The sequence below is a fragment of the Ovis canadensis genome, chromosome 3 (assembly GCF_042477335.2).
Source record: "Ovis canadensis isolate MfBH-ARS-UI-01 breed Bighorn chromosome 3, ARS-UI_OviCan_v2, whole genome shotgun sequence".
In the NCBI taxonomy this organism is placed as follows: domain Eukaryota; kingdom Metazoa; phylum Chordata; class Mammalia; order Artiodactyla; family Bovidae; genus Ovis; species Ovis canadensis.
Genome location: NC_091247.1, coordinates 142,935,184 through 142,955,877, shown reverse-complemented (window position 1 = coordinate 142,955,877; position 20,694 = coordinate 142,935,184). Strand labels below are relative to the sequence as shown.

The 20,694-nt window shown below is 54.8% G+C and overlaps 2 protein-coding genes across 2 annotated transcripts; one reads left to right on the top strand and one right to left on the bottom strand.

Moving 5' to 3' along the window:
• Positions 1-4,843: 4,843 nt before the first annotated feature.
• On the bottom strand, positions 4,844-10,272 carry WNT10B (Wnt family member 10B). Its single transcript, XM_069586402.1, has 5 exons — positions 9,981-10,272; positions 8,992-9,111; positions 8,601-8,869; positions 6,527-6,900; positions 4,844-6,013 (listed from the first exon to the last, which is right to left on the bottom strand). Exons 2-5 carry the CDS (start codon positions 9,063-9,065, stop codon positions 5,555-5,557), a joined length of 1,176 nt encoding a protein of 391 aa, XP_069442503.1. The 5' UTR covers positions 9,066-9,111; positions 9,981-10,272; the 3' UTR covers positions 4,844-5,554.
• Positions 10,273-16,696: 6,424 nt separating this feature from the next.
• On the top strand, positions 16,697-19,702 carry WNT1 (Wnt family member 1). The gene is made up of 4 exons (XM_069586401.1): positions 16,697-16,800; positions 17,539-17,792; positions 18,445-18,710; positions 19,214-19,702. The coding sequence occupies exons 1-4, from the start codon at positions 16,697-16,699 to the stop codon at positions 19,700-19,702; spliced, it is 1,113 nt and encodes a 370-aa protein (XP_069442502.1).
• The last annotated feature ends 992 nt before the right edge of the window (positions 19,703-20,694 follow it).

Here is a 20,694-nt window from a genome sequence, read left to right as displayed (position 1 = left end):
TTATTTAAGGACTGAGGCGGCGTAGTGGGCGCAGTGGAGACTGGGGCTCCTTGGGCAGTCAGGAAGCCAGAGAAGGAGTGAACATCTCTTGCTTTGGACCTTACTCCTTCAGCTCTCATTTTCATTTCTTAACCAGGGATAGGTGCAGGCCTCCGAGAGCCCTCAGTGCACCAGTGTTGCTACTCACTGCTAAGGCTAGGTTGCTGGGGGGTGGGGGTGGGAGCTCTGAATCAAGAGATCTTTTTTCATAGGGAAGAGGGAGAGTGATGAATTTAAGAGACTGAAGGAAACAACTGGACACTGGGCCAGTTAGGAAGTTGGAACTTGAAAGATAAACAGTTGAGGCCTAATATTCAGAAGTGTGGTTTGAGGAAGTGTACCTCAAGTATGAATTTTAGTATTACAAGGAAAGTGAGGGATTTTGCACCTGTGTTTCTCTGTTCCTGCCTACTCCCACTTTCATCACACTCATTTTTGCACCTGGTCTAGACATGCAGCGTTACCTTGGAACAGTCACAGCTGTGATACAAGAAGGGCACTAATAATGCTAAGCACAGAAGGTTCTTGAAATGCCCTTTCTCCTCATTTACAGCAGTACAGATTTTCCTTGGCTTACAATGGGGTTACATCCCAATAAACCCATTGTAAGTTGAAAATATCTAAAGTCGAAAGTGCATTTACTGAACATCATAGCTTAACCTAGCCTGCCTTAAACGTGTTCAGAATGTTTACATTAGACTACAGTTGAGCAAAATAATCTGACAAAAAGCCTATTTTATAATTGTGTTGACTTATGTAATCTGTTGAATACTATACTGAAAGTGGGAAACAGAATGGTTGTAAGTGTGTCAGTTGTTTACCGTTGTGATGGTATAGCTGACTAGGAGCTGCAACTCACTGCCACTACTGGGCATCACAGGAGAAAGTCATACCACATGGCCTGGGAAAAGATCAAATTCAAATCACAGTTTCTACTCAAGGCATATCACTTTTGCACCATCATAAAGTAAAAAAAAAAAAGCATTAAGTGGAACCATTGTAAGTTTGGACCATATGTATAAGGAAACACATGGCTCTTCCCTAAAGCTTGAGCCAAAATTGTCGATTTTTTTCATTAGATTTTTTTGGGCCTTATTTCTTGTCTCCTTCCAAGAAGAACTAGACTGGTAGATAACTCTGTCTACTCCTTGTCCTCATCAATCCCTGGTATATACATTCACCAATCCCTTCCTCTTATCCCAGTCTGTTTTCGCTCTTGTTTTAACCTGGAAAATAACAAAACCCTAGAATGTGAAGTCAACAGGAACTTAATTTAAAATCGTGAAGGATGAATGATAACCTATATGAGAAAAGAACCTAAAAAAGAACAAATATATGTGTATGTATAACTGAATCGCTTCACTGTATACCTGAAACTAACACAACATTAGTTTAGTAAGTCAACTATGTGTGCTAAGTCGCTTCAGTCATGTCCAACTCTTTGTAACCCTATGGAATGTAGCCTGCCAGGCTCCTTTGCCCATGGGATCCTCCAGGCAAGAATACTGAAGTGGGTTGCCATTCCCTTCTCCAGAGGAGCTTCCCAACCTAGGGATGGAATCTGGGTCTCCAGCTTTGCAGGCAGATTCTTTACCATCTGAGCCACTAGGGATGCCCCTAAAATCAACTATACGCCAATAAAAGGAGAGGATTATTTTTTTAAAAGTTGGTGAAGGATGATCAAAAACAGACTTGTGGTTACCATATGAGAAACGAGGTGTGGGATGGGGGGGCTGTAGGGATAAATCAGGAGATTGAGATTAAAATACACACAACTACTATATATAAAATAGATCACCAACAAGGACCTACTGTACAGCACAGGAAACTCAAATATTCTGTGATAACCTATATGAGAAAAGAATCTGAAAAAGAGTGAATATATATATGAATAATATACATATGTATAACTTAATCACTTTGCTGAACACTTGAAACTAACACAACATTGTAAACCAACTATACTCCAATAAGATTTTTTTTAAAAGATGATGAAGAATGAGAGGACTAATGAGTATGTTTATAACAAAAAGAACTGTATCCTATCCGTCCTGGGCTGTTGCCATCAAAGGCCTTTGGCAATCCTAAGCTCTGTAGTTTAAATGGCAGAAGACTCCTCCAGTGTTTTTACAGACTCCTAGAGTGGGCTCCTGGAGAAGGCAATGGCACCCCACTCCAGTACTCTTGCCTGGAAAATCCCATGGGTGGAGGAGCCTGGTGGGCTTCAGTCCATGGGGTCGCTACAAGTCGGACACGACTGAGCGACTTCACTTTCACTTTTCACTTTCATGCATTGGAGAAGGAAATGGCAACTCACTCCAGTGTTCTTGCCTGGGGAATCCCAGGGACGGGGGAGCCTGGTGGGCTGCCGTCTATGGGGTCGCACAGAGTCGGACACGACTGAAGCGATGTAGCAGCAGCAGCAGAGTGGGCTCCATGATACCTCCAAATGATTTTTCTTTCCATTTCTTTTCCTAGATTTTTTAAGGCACACACCACCAGATTATGCCCTCGCACTGATCACCAAAATTATGCTTTGCAACTGCCCTTGTTAGTGCCTCAACCATACCAAGACGCATTGTGAGACTCTGACAGGAGGTGACACCTGTCAGTGTTCCTGTCCAAGTCTTCAGATCCTCTCAAGGTTGAGTCCCAGGTATGATAGAAGGAAGGAAATGGTGATAGTGTTGTATAGTTAGCAGTAAGTCCCAAGGTATTTGAGTCAGAACTGATGAATGGAACTAGAGAATCTTCCAGCCCTGCTATCCTTCACCCTCTGGAGTCTGGAGAGGGAAGTGTCTATTGCAGCATTACTGGGTGCTCCCCGTAGAGCAAACAGGAGCACAGACAGGTGGGTGGCTGCTCAGCTAGCAATAAGCCAGCCACTGCCACTCCCCAGCTCCCCAGCCACTTGAAAGGCTAATGCTCTAAGGGGAGAAGAGCTGTATTCAGAGCTGAAGGAGGCTGAGAGGCCTGACTACAGTTGATCAGTCTTTCCCCATCCCTCTGGCTGCCATTGGCACTAACCAAAGGCTGAAATTTTAGCCACCCGCTCTGTGGGTTGCACACTCCCCCTCCACCACTGACCCCAGGCCTGGGCCTGAGCCCATTGCGTGAGCCGGGAGCAGGGGTGGGGAGGGGGGTGTTGGCCTCGCTGACAAAATCTATTTGGAATTTCTCAAGGTTGTGGTTTGGGGCTTCAGTTTGCCACAGAGTGTGTCTGACAAAAGAAGAGAGAAAGCTAGAAAGAGAAAAGGAGCCAAAGAGAGCACAGAGGAAGAAACTGGAGGAAAACTGAAATAGCCCTGCTGTGATTTCATTGGCCATTCTCTTCCCTCTTCCTGAGTGTGAGAAATTCCCACTCTGGCTGTTCCTTATTATTTTCCCTCATATCCTATGTCTATGCTAGCTGCATCCATCTCTCTCGTGCTGTCCCATGCATACACGAAGCTCAGTCAGTGCCTAAAGGCCTACCTCCATCAAATTCCCAAACCAAGAATTCTCAGTGTGCAAGTGAAAATTTAGGACATCAAGTTTTGCCATAAAGTACTACCCTAAACCAACACCCCTTCCTCTCCTTCCTACCTTGATGCTACCTGATTTTGAGGGTAATTGGGGGCAGATATAGCTATTGCCTAGAGGTATGAAAAGGACTATTTCTACATCTCCTGGCCAAGGAGATGACCTGACAGAGTCAGCATCTTGCAACCCCATAAATAATCAGTTATTTGTAAAGTTCTAAATTTGTGCTACAGCTTCCTTTTTTGAATTGAAAGATGATTGTTTATTTTCAATGATACTTGACTAGGAACAGAAAGAAAGTGGAATTGAAATAAAAGAAGTTCTGTTTTCTCTAGATATGAGTGCAGTCTCTCAGTCGTGTCTGATTCTTTGCGACCCCATGGACTATAGCCTACCAAGCTCCTCTGTCCATGGGATTTTCCAGGCAAGAGTACTGGAGTGGATTGCCATTTCCTTCTGCAGGGGATCTTCCCGACCCACGGATCAAACCCGGGTCTCCCGCATTGTAGACAGATGCTTTACCATCTGAGCCACCAGGGAAGTCTCTAGATATGGTTATCTCTTAAAAGATAAAGGAGCTGTTTTGCTGAGATTAAGTGCAGAAGAGCTCTGAATAAGGAAAGACAAACTACATATGCAAATAATTCAGGGGGGTAGGATGCTGATTTTGCTGGTTTCCAGAGCAAAAACCTCCAATTTTGAGCATAGGAATCCTTTATATATGTTTCCTGTTAGTCTCGCATCTATCATCAAGTTCTCCAATTTGGAACCACAGAGAAGCACCTGCCATTTTTGAGTCCAGGTTCAATGGTGAGACGTCTTCAGGACCTGAAAATCCCGGAACAGAGGTGACCTCACTGTGTAGGGTATGTGTCAAAACAAACCACAGCCAAAGAACCAAATCTGGCCCTGCAGTCCATTTTTGTGAATAAAGTTTTATTGGACATAGGCATGCCCATGAGTTGAGGAAAAAAGGAAAATCCAAGCCCTGTTATAGGGCAGTGGCCAAGGCAAAATCTGAAGGTGGGGCACAGAGAACCTGAATGGGGCCTATGTTTACATCTTGAGTCCCTCACACCTAGAAGTCCCCCTGCCCCATCCAGTTTTTTCCACACTAAAAATTGTCAACTGAGTCACCTGAAGACCATTTCAAATCCTTTCTGGAACGGGGCATGATATACATAAAGTCACTGAGTGTGGGAGGGTAAGAGGATTCACCTGGAAAAGAAGCCAGGCTTGGGATCCCAAGTGTGGCTAGAAATATCACCATCTGTAGTCACCATTCCAGGAACTTAATTTATTTTTATTACAAACAAGAACCAAGAACAAGTCTCAGTACAATAAATTAGCCATTCCCACCCCTCCTGCTGAAGAAAGAAAAAGAGGCTCAGAGAGTCTTGGGTAAAATTCTTCCTTTGGAGGGTTCCCTTCAACATCTGAATGGGGGCAGACAGCTTCCCTAAGGGCCTTGACAGACAACTTTCAGGGTTTTAGAGTGCTCTGTACCGTGTCCCTTCCCTAAGAAAAACCTCTCTACCAACGGCTCCTATGACGGGGTCCAGGCTGCAGTAGAGGAGTTTGGAAACAGCAAATAGGAATGAGAGGTCTCTTTCTGGATATAGGTTGTATGGCTCCACACAATGCTGGGGCTATCCCACAAAAGAAAAGAGTGGTCAAGTTATAGGGACTCCCCAGCCAAAAAGGAATGTGAATATGAGAGTTAAAGGGACCCCAGGTTGGGTGGCTGGGAGAGGAACACAGTTCATCTTACTCCATTCAGGTGTTCAAGGAACAGAAGAGGGTGACAGCTCCCCCACAAGGCCCTCCTACTGTGGGGGAGAAAGCCACACATCACAGACTCCACCTGACCCAAAGCTGTTTCCAGGTAGACACTTTGAGCTGCCAGGGGCCAAGATTGACCCTGGACAGAAATCAGAACAAAAGGCTGCAAACGTGGCCCTCCCCTGCCCCAGCCCCACAGTGAGGCTGACCCTCACTTACACACATTGACCCACTCTGTGACCTTGCACTCTTCACACAGCACGTAGCAGCACCAGTGGAAGCGGCAATGACAGCGCTCGACTCGGGTCTGCCGGAGCACGTTGTGCCCGCGGCCACAGCACAGGCTGCCACAGCCATCCAGCAGGCGGCTGGTCTTGTTGCAGGCCCGGCCCCGCGTGCCTGGGGAGCCCACAGCGGGGTCTCGCTCGCAGAAGTCAGGAGACTTCTCGAAGTAGACCAGCTCTCCTGAGAGGCGACGGGGCCGAAGGCGGGGTTGGAAGGCTCCGGAGTTGCGGTTGTGAGCATCAATGAAGATGGCCCGGCCCAGCCGCTCCCGCAAGGCTGTTCCCACTGCCCGGAACTCTGGGGCTGCCCTCCAGCACGTCTTGAACTGGCAGCTGCCTGACGTGCCATGGCACTTGCATTTCCGCTTCAAGTTTTCAGTTACCACCTAGAGCATCAGCGAGGAAGAAATGAGAGGGGAGGGCAGCAAATGGACAGAGCTCAGAGGCACAGGAGAGGGGAGGGAGCAGAGAGCACACAGGAACAAACAGAGGGAAGAATGGTGATGAACTATCAGAAGCGAAAGGGCACCGTGAGACGGCTAATAGCGCCATTCCTTCGTTTTATGTTGGAGAACTAAAGCCAGAGCAGAGAGTAAATTGCCCATCTTCAACAAACAGCTGGTTATGGAGATTTGGCTGGTAACTAGCTGGCAACAGGACTCAGCTCCAGTTGTCCTGACTCCCAGTCCAGTGCTCTTTCCAGAGTGGACACTGGTAAACCAGGGAGTCTAGCCCAGAGAACCCCTAAATTCTAGGGAAGGCAGTGACTTGCTTGGCTCCAGGCCACCCCGCGGGTAACAATCACCCCCCACATCTCATCCTCTTATGCTGCTGTGCCCTCTCAAATCTAGCCAGGCCTTAAACGCTAGGAAGACCCAGGACAAGTTGCACACACATACCTGACGCCCCACCCTGTTGTTGTGGATCCGCATTCGTGCCTGGATGTCCCGGGGAGCTTCCCTGGAATCCAAAAAATCCCGAGAGAACTTCTCCCCGAAGTCCATGTCATGGTTACAGCCGCCCCATTCCCACGTGTCCTGGGGACCAGGGCTGGGACCAGAGCCAGGGCCCGTGCTGGGCAGGGAGTGGGGAAAGCTTTTGCCCCGCGATAGTGCCTGCAGCTGCAGCAGTTTCGCCCTCAGTCGATCCTGCTCACCACTGCCCTTCCAGCCACAGCCGCAGCTCACCAGCTTGCCCAGGCTGCAGGCGGTGGCTACTGCATGCATGACCCCAGCAGCCAGCATGGAGAAGGAAAAAGCGCTCTCTCGGAAACCTGGGGATGAAAGGGGTGTGGATAGGGGTAAGTCTGACAGGCCACTGAGAGTAAGGAGGCCAAAGGAAACAGCCAACCTGCAATTCCAGAATTTCCTGACTCCAGATCCTGCCATTTACCAGTGGAGTAGTTTGGGAGCAAGTCACAGGAGAAGGAAAGGAACCTAAAAGCACAGAGTCTCAGTTTCCTCATCTATAAAGGGAGAGGATGAATTGAGATGATCCCTGAGGCCCATTCTTGCTCTGTTTAAGTCTGGGGTTTTCAGGTGTGGATGAAAGAGCTAGGCTAGAGGGAAAGACCCCTGGGGATGAGAGATGACTAAGAGAGAGTCCTTGAGGTCTTTGAAGATATGTTCACTTAGTTCTATATCTGAAAGCCTTAGAAATTCCCCAGCCCTGCAGGTGGGATGGAAGCAGAAGCCTTTGGTTTTGTGATGTTGTTTTTTTAATCAAGGTTATTTAAATCAGTCTTTTCACCAACTTACCCTCCACCAACCCCAAATCCCCAAAGTGTTGGAGCTGTGGAGCTGTCCTTCCTCTTTCCAGTTTCTAGTTTTATATTTGCCCATTAAGACTGCCCCTTATATTTATCCTAACCTGCTATTACTCTATAAAATGCTGGGAGAGGGAGAGAGGTGGAGGTGATTCTCCCTAAGGTCCTCTTAAAATGTTGACTTCTTTGTTATGTTTTGGAGGTCACAGAGGCTCAGGATGACAAGCCTTCCTCAGGCTTAGATAGACATGCTTCTCATTGGGCCATCAAAGCCTTCCCCTACACCAGGCCCTGTAGAAAAGCAGCCTCCCTCTCTGGAGCCCTAAGTGGATGGGAGCACCTCCTTAGGGGCCAGGCCTCTCCCGTCCCAGGATGCAGGGCTCCTGGCCCAGCCTCCTGATCCCCCAACCTCAAGCCTCCAGGGGTGAAGCTGTTTGCACAAGTCTTGGGAATTCCCCCACAGATGGCAGCTGCCTATTAACCCCATAGTCCCCAAAGTATTGCCCCCACCCTTGGGCTGAGCCCAGGATGGAAGTTTACTCCTTGGGGCATGGCCTAGCAAGAGACAGTGATGCCCTTCCAGACCAGGGCCCCCAGGCCAGGCCCCACAGTGACCTGTTCTCCTCACCTCCAGCGCTTCTTCACCTGCTCAAGTGAGAGCCACCTGGGGCCCCCACATCACTGAGGAGGGGGATGCTCCCCGGCTTCAAAGCCACCGGGGTCTTTGTTCCCAGCTTCTGCTCCTGGGAACCCCAGTAATTAGGAGAGTAGGTTTAACCCTTAAACGGTTGGGGGCGTCACCCCACCCCCGCTGAGGCTATGGGGACACCAGCCTGGGCTTGTCCCATGCAGAGAGGAGGGGCAGAAAAATTGGGGGACGAGGAGGAGGGGGGCGTTTAAAGCTTCTAGGGCTGGGGGCATCTCTTGCTCACAGGTGCAGCCGAGATCAGCTGGGCGGAGGCAGGAAAGGGGGGCCCTGGGGTAAGGGAGCAGGGACCCAGCCGCCTTGCCGGCAGCACGCAGGTGGAAGTCTGAAGCACGGGGCCCCAGACGGGTGGCCAGACCCTACTCCGCGCAGCTCCGGGGGGGAATTCCCGGAGAGGCCCCTCCCAGAGTGGTGAACCAGCCCCTTCCCGCCTCCGCTCGCGTCGGCGAGCCCCCCGCCCCCCAGCCCCGGCGGCGGCGCAGACTCGCCCGGTCAGGCTCACCGCGCTTGAGGATGGCGCTGTGGTGCGGCAGGCGGCCGCCGCCCTCGAGCGCAGAGCAGTTCCAGCGCTGATCGCGCAGCTGGTGCTGACACTCGTGGACTGCGATGTGCAGGCCCTGGAGCGCCGACGCCGTCACGTCGGGGCTGCGCAGGCACAGGCCCAGCTGCCGCTTGCTCAGGCCCGACAGCGTCAAGCAGACTGTGTTGGCGGTCAGCGGCGGCTCGCCGCCGCCCGGCAGCTTCAAGCCCAGAATCTCATTGCCGAGGGCCCTGGGAACCGAGAAGGCGTCTCAGGTCTGCGGTCCAGGCCTTCGCGCCCTCTCCGACGCCTCCCGACCCGCCTCTAGCCCAGGGCTTTCTCTCGCGGGCTGGGTGACAGAGGGACCGCTCACCGACTGCACAACGCCAGGAACAGGAGACCGGCGAGGCCCGAGGGCGGAGGCCGCGGCCGGGGCTGCTCCCGCATGTCGAATCCCGGGCCCGAAGGCCCCGATGGGCAGATCGAGCAGGGCCTGCAGAACAGGGACACTTAGGGAGTGCTCTAGAATCGCGTGGCTCACCTGGGCAACCGAAGGATGCCCAACTCCGGCTCCTAACTCACCAGGGCCACCCCGCGGACCCTTCTCATCCTGCTCAAACAAAACAGTAAGATCACGCCCTTGATTCCCAGGGTACCTGGGCCCTGGAAGAAGAGTGTGGGCCTGGAAACTGGGACTTACGCCAGCGTCCTGGAGCTCACCCAGCCAGACACAGTGCCCGGCACACAGACACACTCACGTGCAAACAGCTGGATAGTCTCACAAACAGCTCTCCACTACCCTGTCCACCGCTCCCTTTTCAAGGGCCCCAAGACTGGCTTCCCAGGCCCAACACAGCTTCACCCGCTCACGCTCAGGAGGCCTGGGGGCAGGATTGAGAGGGGCCGGGGTTGGGGGAGTGTCGTCTCCAAGTGCCATCTAGCAGCTTCCCTGAACAGGGTAGGGGAATGGGCTCCCCATCCCGCTCTGCCCTTCGCAGCCCCAGTAGGGAGCCAGGGGAGGCTCCAGGTGCCACAAGTCTGGGAGGGGACCTTGCTGCCCTCTTGAAATGGGCCGTGGTGCCGGCTGCTACTTTTCCTAACTACATGTTCCTCTCCTGGCACTGCCCGTCTGGTCCCCACCAGGTCCCCAGCCTCAGCCCCCACCCCTCTGCTCTCCACTCACTGCCCTCCAAATCTAGGGCCACTGCTTTATTTGCTAGGTCTTTATCTCTGGCAATATCCAGGGCTCTCTCTGCATCTCTCTGCCCCCGTGGGCGGATGCGTGTCTGTCTGACTACCAGAGTGCTTGTCGCGTCCCCGAGTGCAAGTCCCTGCCCTCCCTGCTTTCCCAATTCCGATTACCTCCAGCTGCTCTGGGGCCGAGTCTGCCACCGGCGCGGTTGGGTCGCCTGGACTCGGGCTGTTCAAACCGTGGGGAGACTGCGTCGGGTTCTGGCCCCTCGGCAGAGCCGCATTCTTCCAGGGCAGGGCCACTCCTCTCCGCCGCTTCCCCAGCGCCGCCGCGGCCGCCGGGAGGAAGGGAGGGAGGAAGGGAGGGAGTGATCGAGAAAGCGAGCGAGCGGGCGAGCACAGAACTGGGGGCTCTGGCTCTACTCGCGCGGAGCTCACCGGCGGCTCTGCCGCGGCTGACAGAGCTGCGGCCCCTCCCCGAGCCCGGGGCATCCCCACCCCACTCCTCACACCCCCCGCCTTGACCCGGGGAGCCCAGCCGCTCCCCCTCCTCCCAGCGTACTCACACACCCTCTCCCCCGACGCCTGGGTTTCAGGCTTGGCCCCACCGAAGGGGGAGGTGGCCAGAGTTCCACTCACCTGCTCTGGGACCGCCAAGGCTGCAAGGAGGGTGTGGTGACCCAGACTAGAGAGCCAAGCCCCTGGTCCCCAGTGGTCATGTCTCTTTGCCTCAGTTTCCCCCACCGGTAGCTGAGTGACTGGAAGGTGCCTTTGACCAGATGAAGACGGAACTCAGACCGAACTTGCCTGGCTGGACGGTCTTGGTCTCTGCGCGAGAGCCTGGGGAGAACGCGCTGCAGGGCAATCTGAGCTGGCGGGAGTAGCTCCCTTCTGGGTGGCTTGGCTTCCGCCCACCTCGGAGCCCTACGCCTGCCCCTTGGGAGGGGTCAGCTCTGGCCTCAGAGTTTGGCTCTGGCAGAGATTCCGGGAGCTCCGGAGATCTTCAGCCTGCCCCTGTGCTTCCTTGGGCTCACAGGCATCCTTGCCAGCAGAGGTCCCCTGCCCTTCCTAAGATCCCAAGTCGCCACTCCGGGGTGGCCCATATTCCTGCTCCAGACTCTCAGACTTGCTTCACGTGGAAAGAGGAGGAATCCCAAACTGAGCCCAGCCTGAGGACGGCCAGGCAGAGAGTCTGATCGTGGGTTGCACAGACGGAGGCAAACCACCCTAGGGAGTTCCAGTGGCAGCGAAGGGGTTAGGCGCCACTGCGCTCCTGCCTGACTCACCCTCCCAGCTCTAACCACTGTGGGCTATTTTTGCCAGAGAGGGGCCCCAGGCTTCCCAGCCGCCCCCCGCCCCTGCCAGACCGCAGCCCAAGGCACGGCTGGCCCCGCGCGCCTGAGGCTGGCAGTTGACTCAGAGACAGGCCCCCCGGGGAAGCAGAGCCATGGGGTTGAAACCCACAGCCACAGTCATCTCTTCCTTGGTAGTGGCCATGCAGCTTTCCTGGGCAGCCAGCCTCTAGTCTGTGTGGCTGCAGGTCTTGCCCTGGACTGCAGGGGGCACTGCTGTCTGGGGGGCAAAGCCGTCTGAGAGAGATTAATAACTTTCATCCGTTGGGATATTTATTAATCAACTTTATGTGCCAGGCCTCAGGCAGGCTGGGGAGGTGAAAGTACCCTAGTTCCTGACCCTGGACAGCTGTGATCAAAGAGGGCTGCTTTTCTCTGCTTTCCCACCTCTGGGTGGAGAGGGGAGTAGAGGAGAAGAAGCCCTACAGGAGAAGGGGCTCTTGTCCCTCCTTCCTGTTTAGGGGCCAAGAACCAAACTGTGTGTAGCTTTTGAGACCACTAGAATCTGCACCCTATCTTAGTAGCTTTTGGATCCTGTCCTTGTCCTTCCTGCATGTCAGCCTGGAACTGTCGCTGGAGGAGGGGGACAAGGTTTCCCATGCTCTTGGACACTCGCATTTTTCCATGTGACTCCAAGTCTCCCTCAGGTTTCAGACTGCTCCTTCTGATTTTACCCTTGTCGGGCTGTGGTATAGTCAGGTGCCAAGGAAGGGCTAGGGTCACAGCTACTACCACAGATTCAAACATCTTAGTGACCCCCGGGTTCCCCAGGCTGGCCTGTCCCAAACCCAAAGACCCATACTCCTGTTTCCTTTCCCAGCAGAAGCCCAGCTCTGGGACAGGAGGCCACAGGCAGGCAGACTGGGTGGCCTGAGCTGGCCCCCAGTGCCCTCGGCCCGACCGGCTGGCCTGAGCACTGACCCGCAGGCGGCTGGAGGGTGGTGGGGCAGGCGGGGCCTGGAGAGGGCTGTGGGTACACACCCATTGCCTAATACCCCAAGCACGCGGCCAGCTCCAGGAAAGGAGAGGGGCGGGAACCAGAGAGACCTTGACAAGGGTTGGGGCCCTGACAGCAGGGGGAAAGTGAGGGGCTGCCATTACTTCCGGGAGGGAGTGGGAGCAAGCTGGTCCCCCTTCCCCTGCGGGGAAGAGTAGGGGGCTGACTTCCCATCATAGGGGTGGACATATCAAGAGCAATCTGAGAACACTGGGGCTCTATAGGGCGGGGGTCAAAGAAAAAAGTGGGGGTCCCTGGAGATTGGGGGATCCAGCAACTGAGGCGGTGGCTAAAACTGAGTGCAGCCTCGAAAGCCTCCTCCTCCTCCTCCCCCCATGTTTGCCTTGGCCCGGGGTCCCGGGTGACTCATCTATTGCTGAGCCGCTGATAGGGGCGGCCAGGCCCAGGGAACCCAAATTATAGGCCCTGGAGGGATGGATGCACCCGCGGCGGCGGTGAGCTCAGCTGTGCTGCCCACCCTCCGCCTCTCACGCCTTCTGCTGCAGCACCCTAGGCCACCACCCGGAGGCACCAAAGCGTTCGCAGCTGACTGCACTGGACTCCAGAGAAACCCCCAACACTCAGCAGTTGCCCCCAACGTATCAGTAAAATTACCCACCACAGAACTTTGCACCTTCTCCACCAGAGGCTGATGCCTTCCCAGCCCAAAGAGGGAGTGCCACCTGCTGGTGCTTCAAAAGAAGGTAGGCTCCTCTGCCCACAGCTCTCAGCCCTGGTCCCCTGCTTCCTCCCCAGAGGAAAGCCCCTTTCCTATTTTAAGAGGGTAGTTTACTACTGACTTTCCACTTTAAGCCTTTAAAGGTATCCATGGTCAAAAGTGATGCAAAAAATAAATAAAGCAGGGTAAAGGAGATAGGTGGCGGAATTCCATTTTATATAGGGGGAGGAGAGAAAGGGATGTGGAGGAACAAACACATGGAGATATCGGGGAAGGGCATTCCAGAAGACAGAAAAGCAAGTGCAAAGATCTTGAAATAGTTACTTCCTTGGTATGTTCAAGGAATTAGCAAGGAGGCCAATGTGGCTGGAGGGAGGAATCTGCAGGGGTTTTGAAGACAGAAGAACAGGAGTTTTGTTTTCTGGGTTTTTTTTAAATTGATTTGACTTTAAAAAGTATTAAAAAAACAGACAAGTCAAGGATGGCTCTAGTACTCTCATCCTGTGCAACTGAAAGGACGGATTTGCCATTCACAGGGATGGGGATGACTGAATAAAGAGTAGGTGCAAGTGAATAACTGGGAGTTTAGTTTTGGATATTGTACATTTTGAGATGTTTATTCAAGTGTTACATGTCCAAGTTCAGAGTTCAGGGCAAGAGATAAAAGTAGGGAGTATGAGACTGTATAGTTCGCCAAATGAGTGAGTGTAGACTGAGAAGTCCCAGATTGAAATGGGGTGCAGTCCCATGAGTCATGTAGAAATTGGGTGCAAAGGTGGACCCAGATAAAGAGACTGAGAAGGTGAGCAGTCAGGGAGGTAGGAATAGTGTTCCAAGAATCAGGTGAGACTATTTCAAGGACAAAGCGTTCAACTTTGTCTGCTATTCCTAAAAAGTTTGTTAGGGTGAGGACTGAGATTTGACAGTAGAGCAAAACGGAGGTCATGGATGATTTCGAGGAGGAAATGCAGTGGGTTCAAAGGTGTGATGAAGGTGGTGGAAAGAGAGAATAAAAAAATGAAACTGGCACCAGGGTGATTAAAGCAACACTTTGAGTTGTGCAGTAAAAGACAACACAGAAGTGGGGCACACTTAGGTGGTAATGTGAAGTCAAATAAAGTCGTGGGGTTTTTTAGATGGGAGACATTACAGCGTATTTGTAGGCTGATAGGTATGATCCAGTAGAGAGGTAAACTGATGACACAGGAAAGGAAGAGAAGACAATTGATAGAGCGATGATTTGATCTAAATAAATTTGGGCCAGGTCCTACAAAATTTGACTAGACCTAGAGCCTTTCCACGCTTCCCTACTATTCCTGGTGGGTGGAATAGTGGAACAAAGGATACGGAATCCTTCTTTCCTCCCTTCCCACTTATGCTTGTCACCAGTGGCCACAGACAGGACTGCCCTGTCTTCAAGCCCAGCTCCCTCCTCCATGGGGTTTTATCAACCCACTAAACCAAAAGATGTGACCCAGGCCCCAGTGGGAAAAACTCCTAAGGGACAAAGGGCAAGCTGCCCATGGTACACTGTCTACTTACTTGAGCCATCTGTGCTGGGTGGCCTCCTCAGGGGCCGCTGGCTTTTAGACCTGTGGAAGATGCTAAGCTAGTACACCTTGTCCCTCAGGGTCAAATCCTTGGAGGTGTCAAGGGCGTGGGAAAGATATTCCCCTCAAAAATAACCTCCATCAGGTTTCATTTGGGTTAATAGTCACCCTTTTAAAACGCAAGTGCCCCAGGAAGATTCATTGAACTTATCAGGCATTTATTCTTTAGAGTGATTTTCCTGCACTGTCAGGGAGGCCTGATCATTTCTGGGACTTGGAACTCTTTGGTACCAGGCCTGGTACATTACTCAGTCAAAAAAACATCTTAAAGTCAGGGAAGATGAAAAAAAGAAGATAAAAATGGAGGCAGGAAGATCCTAAAGAGCATTTTTATTTATCTCCCAGTTTGGGGAAGGGCCCCCAGCCTGCTATTGCTGCACAATCACAAGCGGCCATTAAGGTGGAAAAAGCATGGGGTGTGAGTCAGAACAGTCTGGGTTTTAACCTGGCTCTACCATTCATCCCTTTATTAGCTCCGGGGTCCATGGAAACCTGCCCAATCTAGTTTTTCCTTTGTAAAATGGAGAGAGAGAGGAGAGATGTAAAGGAGGAGATCCTCCTCCTCCAGGGGCAACCTGCGTGTGTTGGTGAGGCCTGATAACCAGGCTGGCAGTGCCCCCTATATCTCACACGGGGAATAGCAGCCACTCCTTCTATAGGAGGCAGAGGGACCCTGAAGCTGAGAGGTTGTAGGGAGGTGTGTTAGGGTTAGGGTTAGGTATCCCAGCATGGTGAGAGTGAAGAGTCAGGGTTTTAGGTGGAAAAGACAGAAATTTGGTAGAAAATTTCATGAAGAAGCAGAAACATGGATTCACAGGTTCTCTACTCTGGGTTCGGTTTAGCCAGCAGCCCTTCTGCTCCCGGCCCCTCCACACACACACCTGACATCTAGTCCAACGCCTGTCTTTTCTGAGACCAGCCTCAGAGTCTCCGCTGCTCCAGGCCTCATCCGTTATGATGCCACCTTGGTTACAGGTTTTGTCCCCCGCCCCCAGTGACATGCACAGGTCGACACAGGCCATGGGGTGACACACTATAGGATGACACAAGGCGCACAGGGTAAGAGTGACACACATGTGCATATTTAATCTCCTACTCATCCACCCACCTGCACACACAGTTCCAGACACCGGTGCTCGGTCAGCCTTCTGGGTCTCTCCTGACCACCCCTTCCAGACACGTAGGAGATGATGCACTGTCCCAGGTTGGTGGCTGTGACAAGATGACTCGATGATGCCTTCTGACCTGAGCTAAATCCCAAGATTCTTGAGAAAGGCTCCTAAAATCCCTCCTCAGGACATGGAGTTTCTGTACGTGAAGACACACGCTCATGTGTGTATGCACATTCTCACACGCAGTCTCATTGACAACTCTCCCACTTGATGCACACACTGGCAGGCATTTGTGCACTTCTTTCCTCCCACAAGTACAAGCCTCTGCTGCCTCAGGTTTCTCTCCATCGTCGGGCTCTGTGTGCTCAGCTCATCCCCCCACCCCAACCCGCCCCTGGGATTTCCCTGACCACAGCCCCAACCCCACCCGTCTCCCGCTTCTCCTTCCCTGTTCAGCCGTCGGGGGTTCATGGGCGGGGAGGCGTCTCCCCAGAGTTGCTGCCCAGAACCACAGTTTTCCTTCTTCCACTCAGGATGGGGTTCCGGGGTGACGTCGAAGGGACAGCCCCACAGCGGGCAGCGAAGTGGCTGAGCTCCTAGCAGTTTGTCCCCGCAGCACACTGGTCGCTGCGCCCCCTGGCGGCCGCTGGTCCCCGACGGGCTCCGGACGCGGAGAGGACTGAGGCGGGCGCGCGTGGGAGGGCGTCCCAAGGGGAGGGGTCGGCGGCCAGTGCAGGTCCGGAGGCGGGAGCCACCGGGCAGGGGGCGGGGGTGAGCCCCGACGGCCAGCCCGTCAGCTCTCGCCTCAGACGGGCGGGAGCCACGGCCCCGCTCGCTGCCCATTGTCTGCGCCCCTGACCGGTGCGCCCTGGTGCCACAGTGCGGCCCGGCGGGGCAGCCTCCTATCGTCACTTCAGCCAGCGCCGCAACTATAAGAGGCGGTGCCGCCCGCCGTGGCTGCCTCAGCCCACCAGCTGGGACCGCGAGCCATGCAGCCCGTCGCCCGCCCCCAGGGCTGTTAGAGCCAGACTGCGAACTCTCGCCACTTGCCGCCACCGCCGCGTCCCGTCCCACCGCCGCGGGCAGCAGCCAAAGCCGCCCCAACTGCAGCATAGAGCGGGCAAGGCCGGGCAGGCCATGGGGCACTGGGCGCTGCTTCCTTGCTGGGTTTCTGCTGCGTTGTTGCTGGCGCTGGCCGCTCTGCCTGCAGCCCTGGCCGCCAACAGCAGTGGCCGATGGTGGTAAGTGAGCTGGTGCGGGGTCGCCACTTGTCTCGGGGCACAGAGCCAGGGGCCAGCCCCATCCAGCTCCCACGCTCTGGGATCCGTCCGCAGACAGACTTCCTCCAGCGCTCTGACTTCCCTTTGAGACACCGAGGGGCGCTCTGGAGCGGAGCTGGTCCAGAAATTCCAGCTCTGGTGAAGTGGGGTGAAGGGTCCGCCCGGCGGCCCGCGATACTCCAGGAGGGGAGCCCTCTCCCATCTAGCACTGCCCTTCTTCCAAGAACCCCCAAACGAGCTTCACGGTGGTAGTCACACTACGGGGCTTCCCAGCCTTTGGAGAGAAAGGGCAGGCGTGCACTCCGAAGGAAGCCCATCAGCGGGTGGAACTCCCAAGCATTTCACGCCTTGGGTGGGCATGGACGGCAGGCCAGGGTTTGCGAGCCAGACTGTCCGGAAACAGGCTCTGAGAGCCAAGGTGAATATCTAGTCCCTAGGCTCTCCATGCCTCCGCTGTCCAGCTCCGGGCGCAGGGCCCCCTAGCAGCCCTAAGATTCCTGGGAACACAAAAGTCTGAAAGCCAAGTCCTTTCAAATTAGTGAGTGCCTAAGCGCGGAATCGTTACCTTATTATTGATCTCTCCCCGCTCTTGTGGGCAAATAGCTCCAGGAAGAGGACAGGGCGAGCATGACCTTTCTGGTTAGGGTTAGGGTGCAGGTCCCCTTCCAGAGCTTGAACTCCTCTCATGCGTCTCACCAGGGGCATCGTGAACGTAGCCTCCTCTACGAACCTGCTGACCGACTCCAAGAGTCTGCAGCTGGTACTCGAGCCCAGTCTGCAGCTGCTGAGCCGCAAACAGCGGCGGCTGATCCGTCAGAACCCCGGGATACTGCACAGTGTGAGCGGGGGGCTGCAGAGCGCTGTGCGAGAGTGCAAGTGGCAGTTCCGAAACCGCCGCTGGAACTGTCCCACGGCTTCGGGGCCCCATCTCTTCGGCAAGATCGTCAACCGAGGTGGGTACCCCGGAAGGTGACGCTTCCGGGGACCAGGGGAGCCCGGGGTCACCTCAGGGCACGGACGAGCAAGTGCAGAGATGTCCGGGGCATCTGCAGGGTCACAGAATCAGCCTGCCAAGAGCTTCATGCCAGCACTAGCTCTGGGCCAGACTCGTTCCACCAGGAGGTTTCAACCCGTGCGCCTCGGGCAGGAAGCTTAGCTTTTCTGAGCCACTGCCCCAGCGAAAGGGAGTGCTGAGTGGTGGACGCTCGCTGGCCACCACTTTCCCGCAGTCCCTCTCAAAGAAGCCTGGGAGGCTGCTCTCTTGCCTCCAGCCCAGCAAGGCTTGCATCGCTGATGTGAGCTGGAGAGTTCTTGGCGGTGCAGAATTCTTCCGCTCCCCTCTATTCTCTTTTCCCTCCGGGGCTGCCCTACTTGCACCGAGAAGTCAAAATGAGCCCGGAGTCTCAGTAAAGCGTGATTACAAGTGTGGAGGAGGTAGCGTGCCCACACACATGCTTTCGCGGGGAGACCAACTTCCCAACACAGCCGGTCGCCAGGCTTCCAGGACCCTAAGGGCGTGGGACTCAAAGATCCCAAGGCCTCCCCTGAAGGTCCAGGCTGCAACCCGCGTGCCCCCTCGCTGATCCCCTCTCCCATCCCCAATAGGCTGTCGGGAAACAGCATTTATCTTCGCCATCACCTCGGCCGGGGTCACCCACTCGGTGGCGCGCTCCTGCTCAGAAGGCTCCATCGAATCATGCACGTGCGACTATCGGCGACGCGGTCCTGGGGGCCCCGATTGGCACTGGGGGGGCTGCAGCGACAACATCGACTTCGGCCGCCTCTTCGGCCGGGAGTTTGTGGACTCCGGAGAGAAGGGGCGGGACCTTCGCTTCCTCATGAACCTTCACAACAATGAGGCGGGGCGCACGGTGAGCCTGCTTGAGGGTGTCCGCACCCGAAACGGAATGGCAGGGATCTCGGAGTCCCTGCCTTAGGCTAAGCTCGAACTTGGGAAGTAACGGTCGGTGTTAAGGCCAGAGGTTAGGGTAAGGAACCAGGCGAGGGAGTCCGGAGGGCGCGGGGGTTTGGAGGGATTCACAGAATGGAAGGGATAGTCTGACAACGGAGAGGTTAGAAGTCATGTAACCCATGGACTGTGTTGCCTACGCCCGCCAGTGTTCAGGTTCAAAAAATAAGGCTGAGAGGCAAAGACAGATTCTCTGGGTGGAGCAGAGTTGGGTTTGGCGTCCAAATCTCTTCGGGACAAAAATTTCGTGGCTCCCTTCCTTTGGGCTCGGCTAGGCCTGGGCCTTTGCTGAGATCCCGGCGACGACCAGGAGGGGGCGGTATCCGGGAAGGTGGCTCTGGCTCTGACGGCGTCCCGGGCCGTCCTTTCTTCTCCTTCCCCCCACCCCACCTCCCGCCCCCCCAGACCGTGTTCTCCGAGATGCGCCAGGAGTGCAAGTGCCACGGGATGTCGGGTTCATGCACGGTGCGCACGTGCTGGATGCGGCTGCCCACGCTGCGCGCAGTGGGCGACGTGCTGCGGGACCGCTTCGACGGTGCCTCGCGCGTCCTCTACGGCAACCGCGGCAACAACCGTGCATCGCGGGCTGAACTGCTGCGCCTGGAGCCGGAGGACCCGGCTCACAAGCCTCCCTCGCCCCACGACCTCGTCTACTTCGAGAAATCGCCCAACTTCTGCACGTACAGCGGACGCCTGGGTACCGCGGGCACGGCGGGGCGCGCCTGCAATAGCTCGTCGCCCGCGCTGGATGGCTGTGAGCTGCTCTGCTGTGGCCGGGGCCACCGCACACGCACGCAGCGCGTCACCGAGCGCTGCAACTGCACCTTCCACTGGTGCTGCCACGTCAGCTGCCGCAACTGCACGCACACGCGCATACTGCACGAGTGCCTGTGAGGCGCTGCGCGGACTCGGCCCCTGGGAGCACTCTCCTCAAGCCCACCCCCAAACAGATTCGCTGGCACCTCAGACCCGGATCTGCGCCCACCCCGTCCCTCCAGCCGCACTCCGGGATTCCTACTACCTATCCCATCATTTCTCCCACCTCCTCAGACCTGGGGACTCCTGAAACCACTTGCCTGGGGCGGCATGAACCCTCTTGCCATCCTGATTGACCCGCCCCCGGACCTACCTCCCTCCCTCTCCGCGGGAGACCCCCTTGTTGCACTGCCCCCTGCTTGGCCGGGAGGTGAGAGAAGGATTGGTCCCCTCCCCAATCAGGGTCAGCTCCCGACGCGAAGCTCTGCCTCCTCCACCGCGCGCAGCGACCTGCCTGCCTTTCTCCTTCTCTTTTAACCTCCGTTTTCTCCAGGTCCCCACATGCCCTTCTCCTTCTTCTGTCAAGGGTGCACACCCTGAACACACACCTGGGCATCAGGGCCTTTCTCCTCTCCACCTACAGCTGAAGTGGGAGGTTCCGGGGTGAGAGGGCAGCTGTGGTGATGTGGAAAATGAGGTTGGGGACCCGCGAGAAATATCGCCATTCTCCCAGCCTATGTCATGGAGCCATTGAACAGCTGCAAACCATGCCTCCCTCAGCCACCTCCTACCCTCTTCCTGTCCTGCCTCCTCATCAGTGTGTAAATAATTTGCACTGAAACGTGGATACAAAGCCACGAGTTTGGTTGTTGTAAATAAAAACTATTTATTGTGCTGGGTTCCAGCCTGGTTTGCAGAGACCACTTCCCACCCCAACCTAACTCTGCTCCATTCTTCTCTCCTTTTGCTCTCCAGCCTTTTCTGACCCCTCTTTCCCTCTCCCTAGTTTCTCCAAGATGCCTTTGCATTCCGGAATCAGTATTTCCTTCCACTGTAGCTATTAGTGGCTCCTGGCCCCCACCAATGTAGTATCTTCCTCTGCAGAATAAAATCTCTATTTTTATCAATGA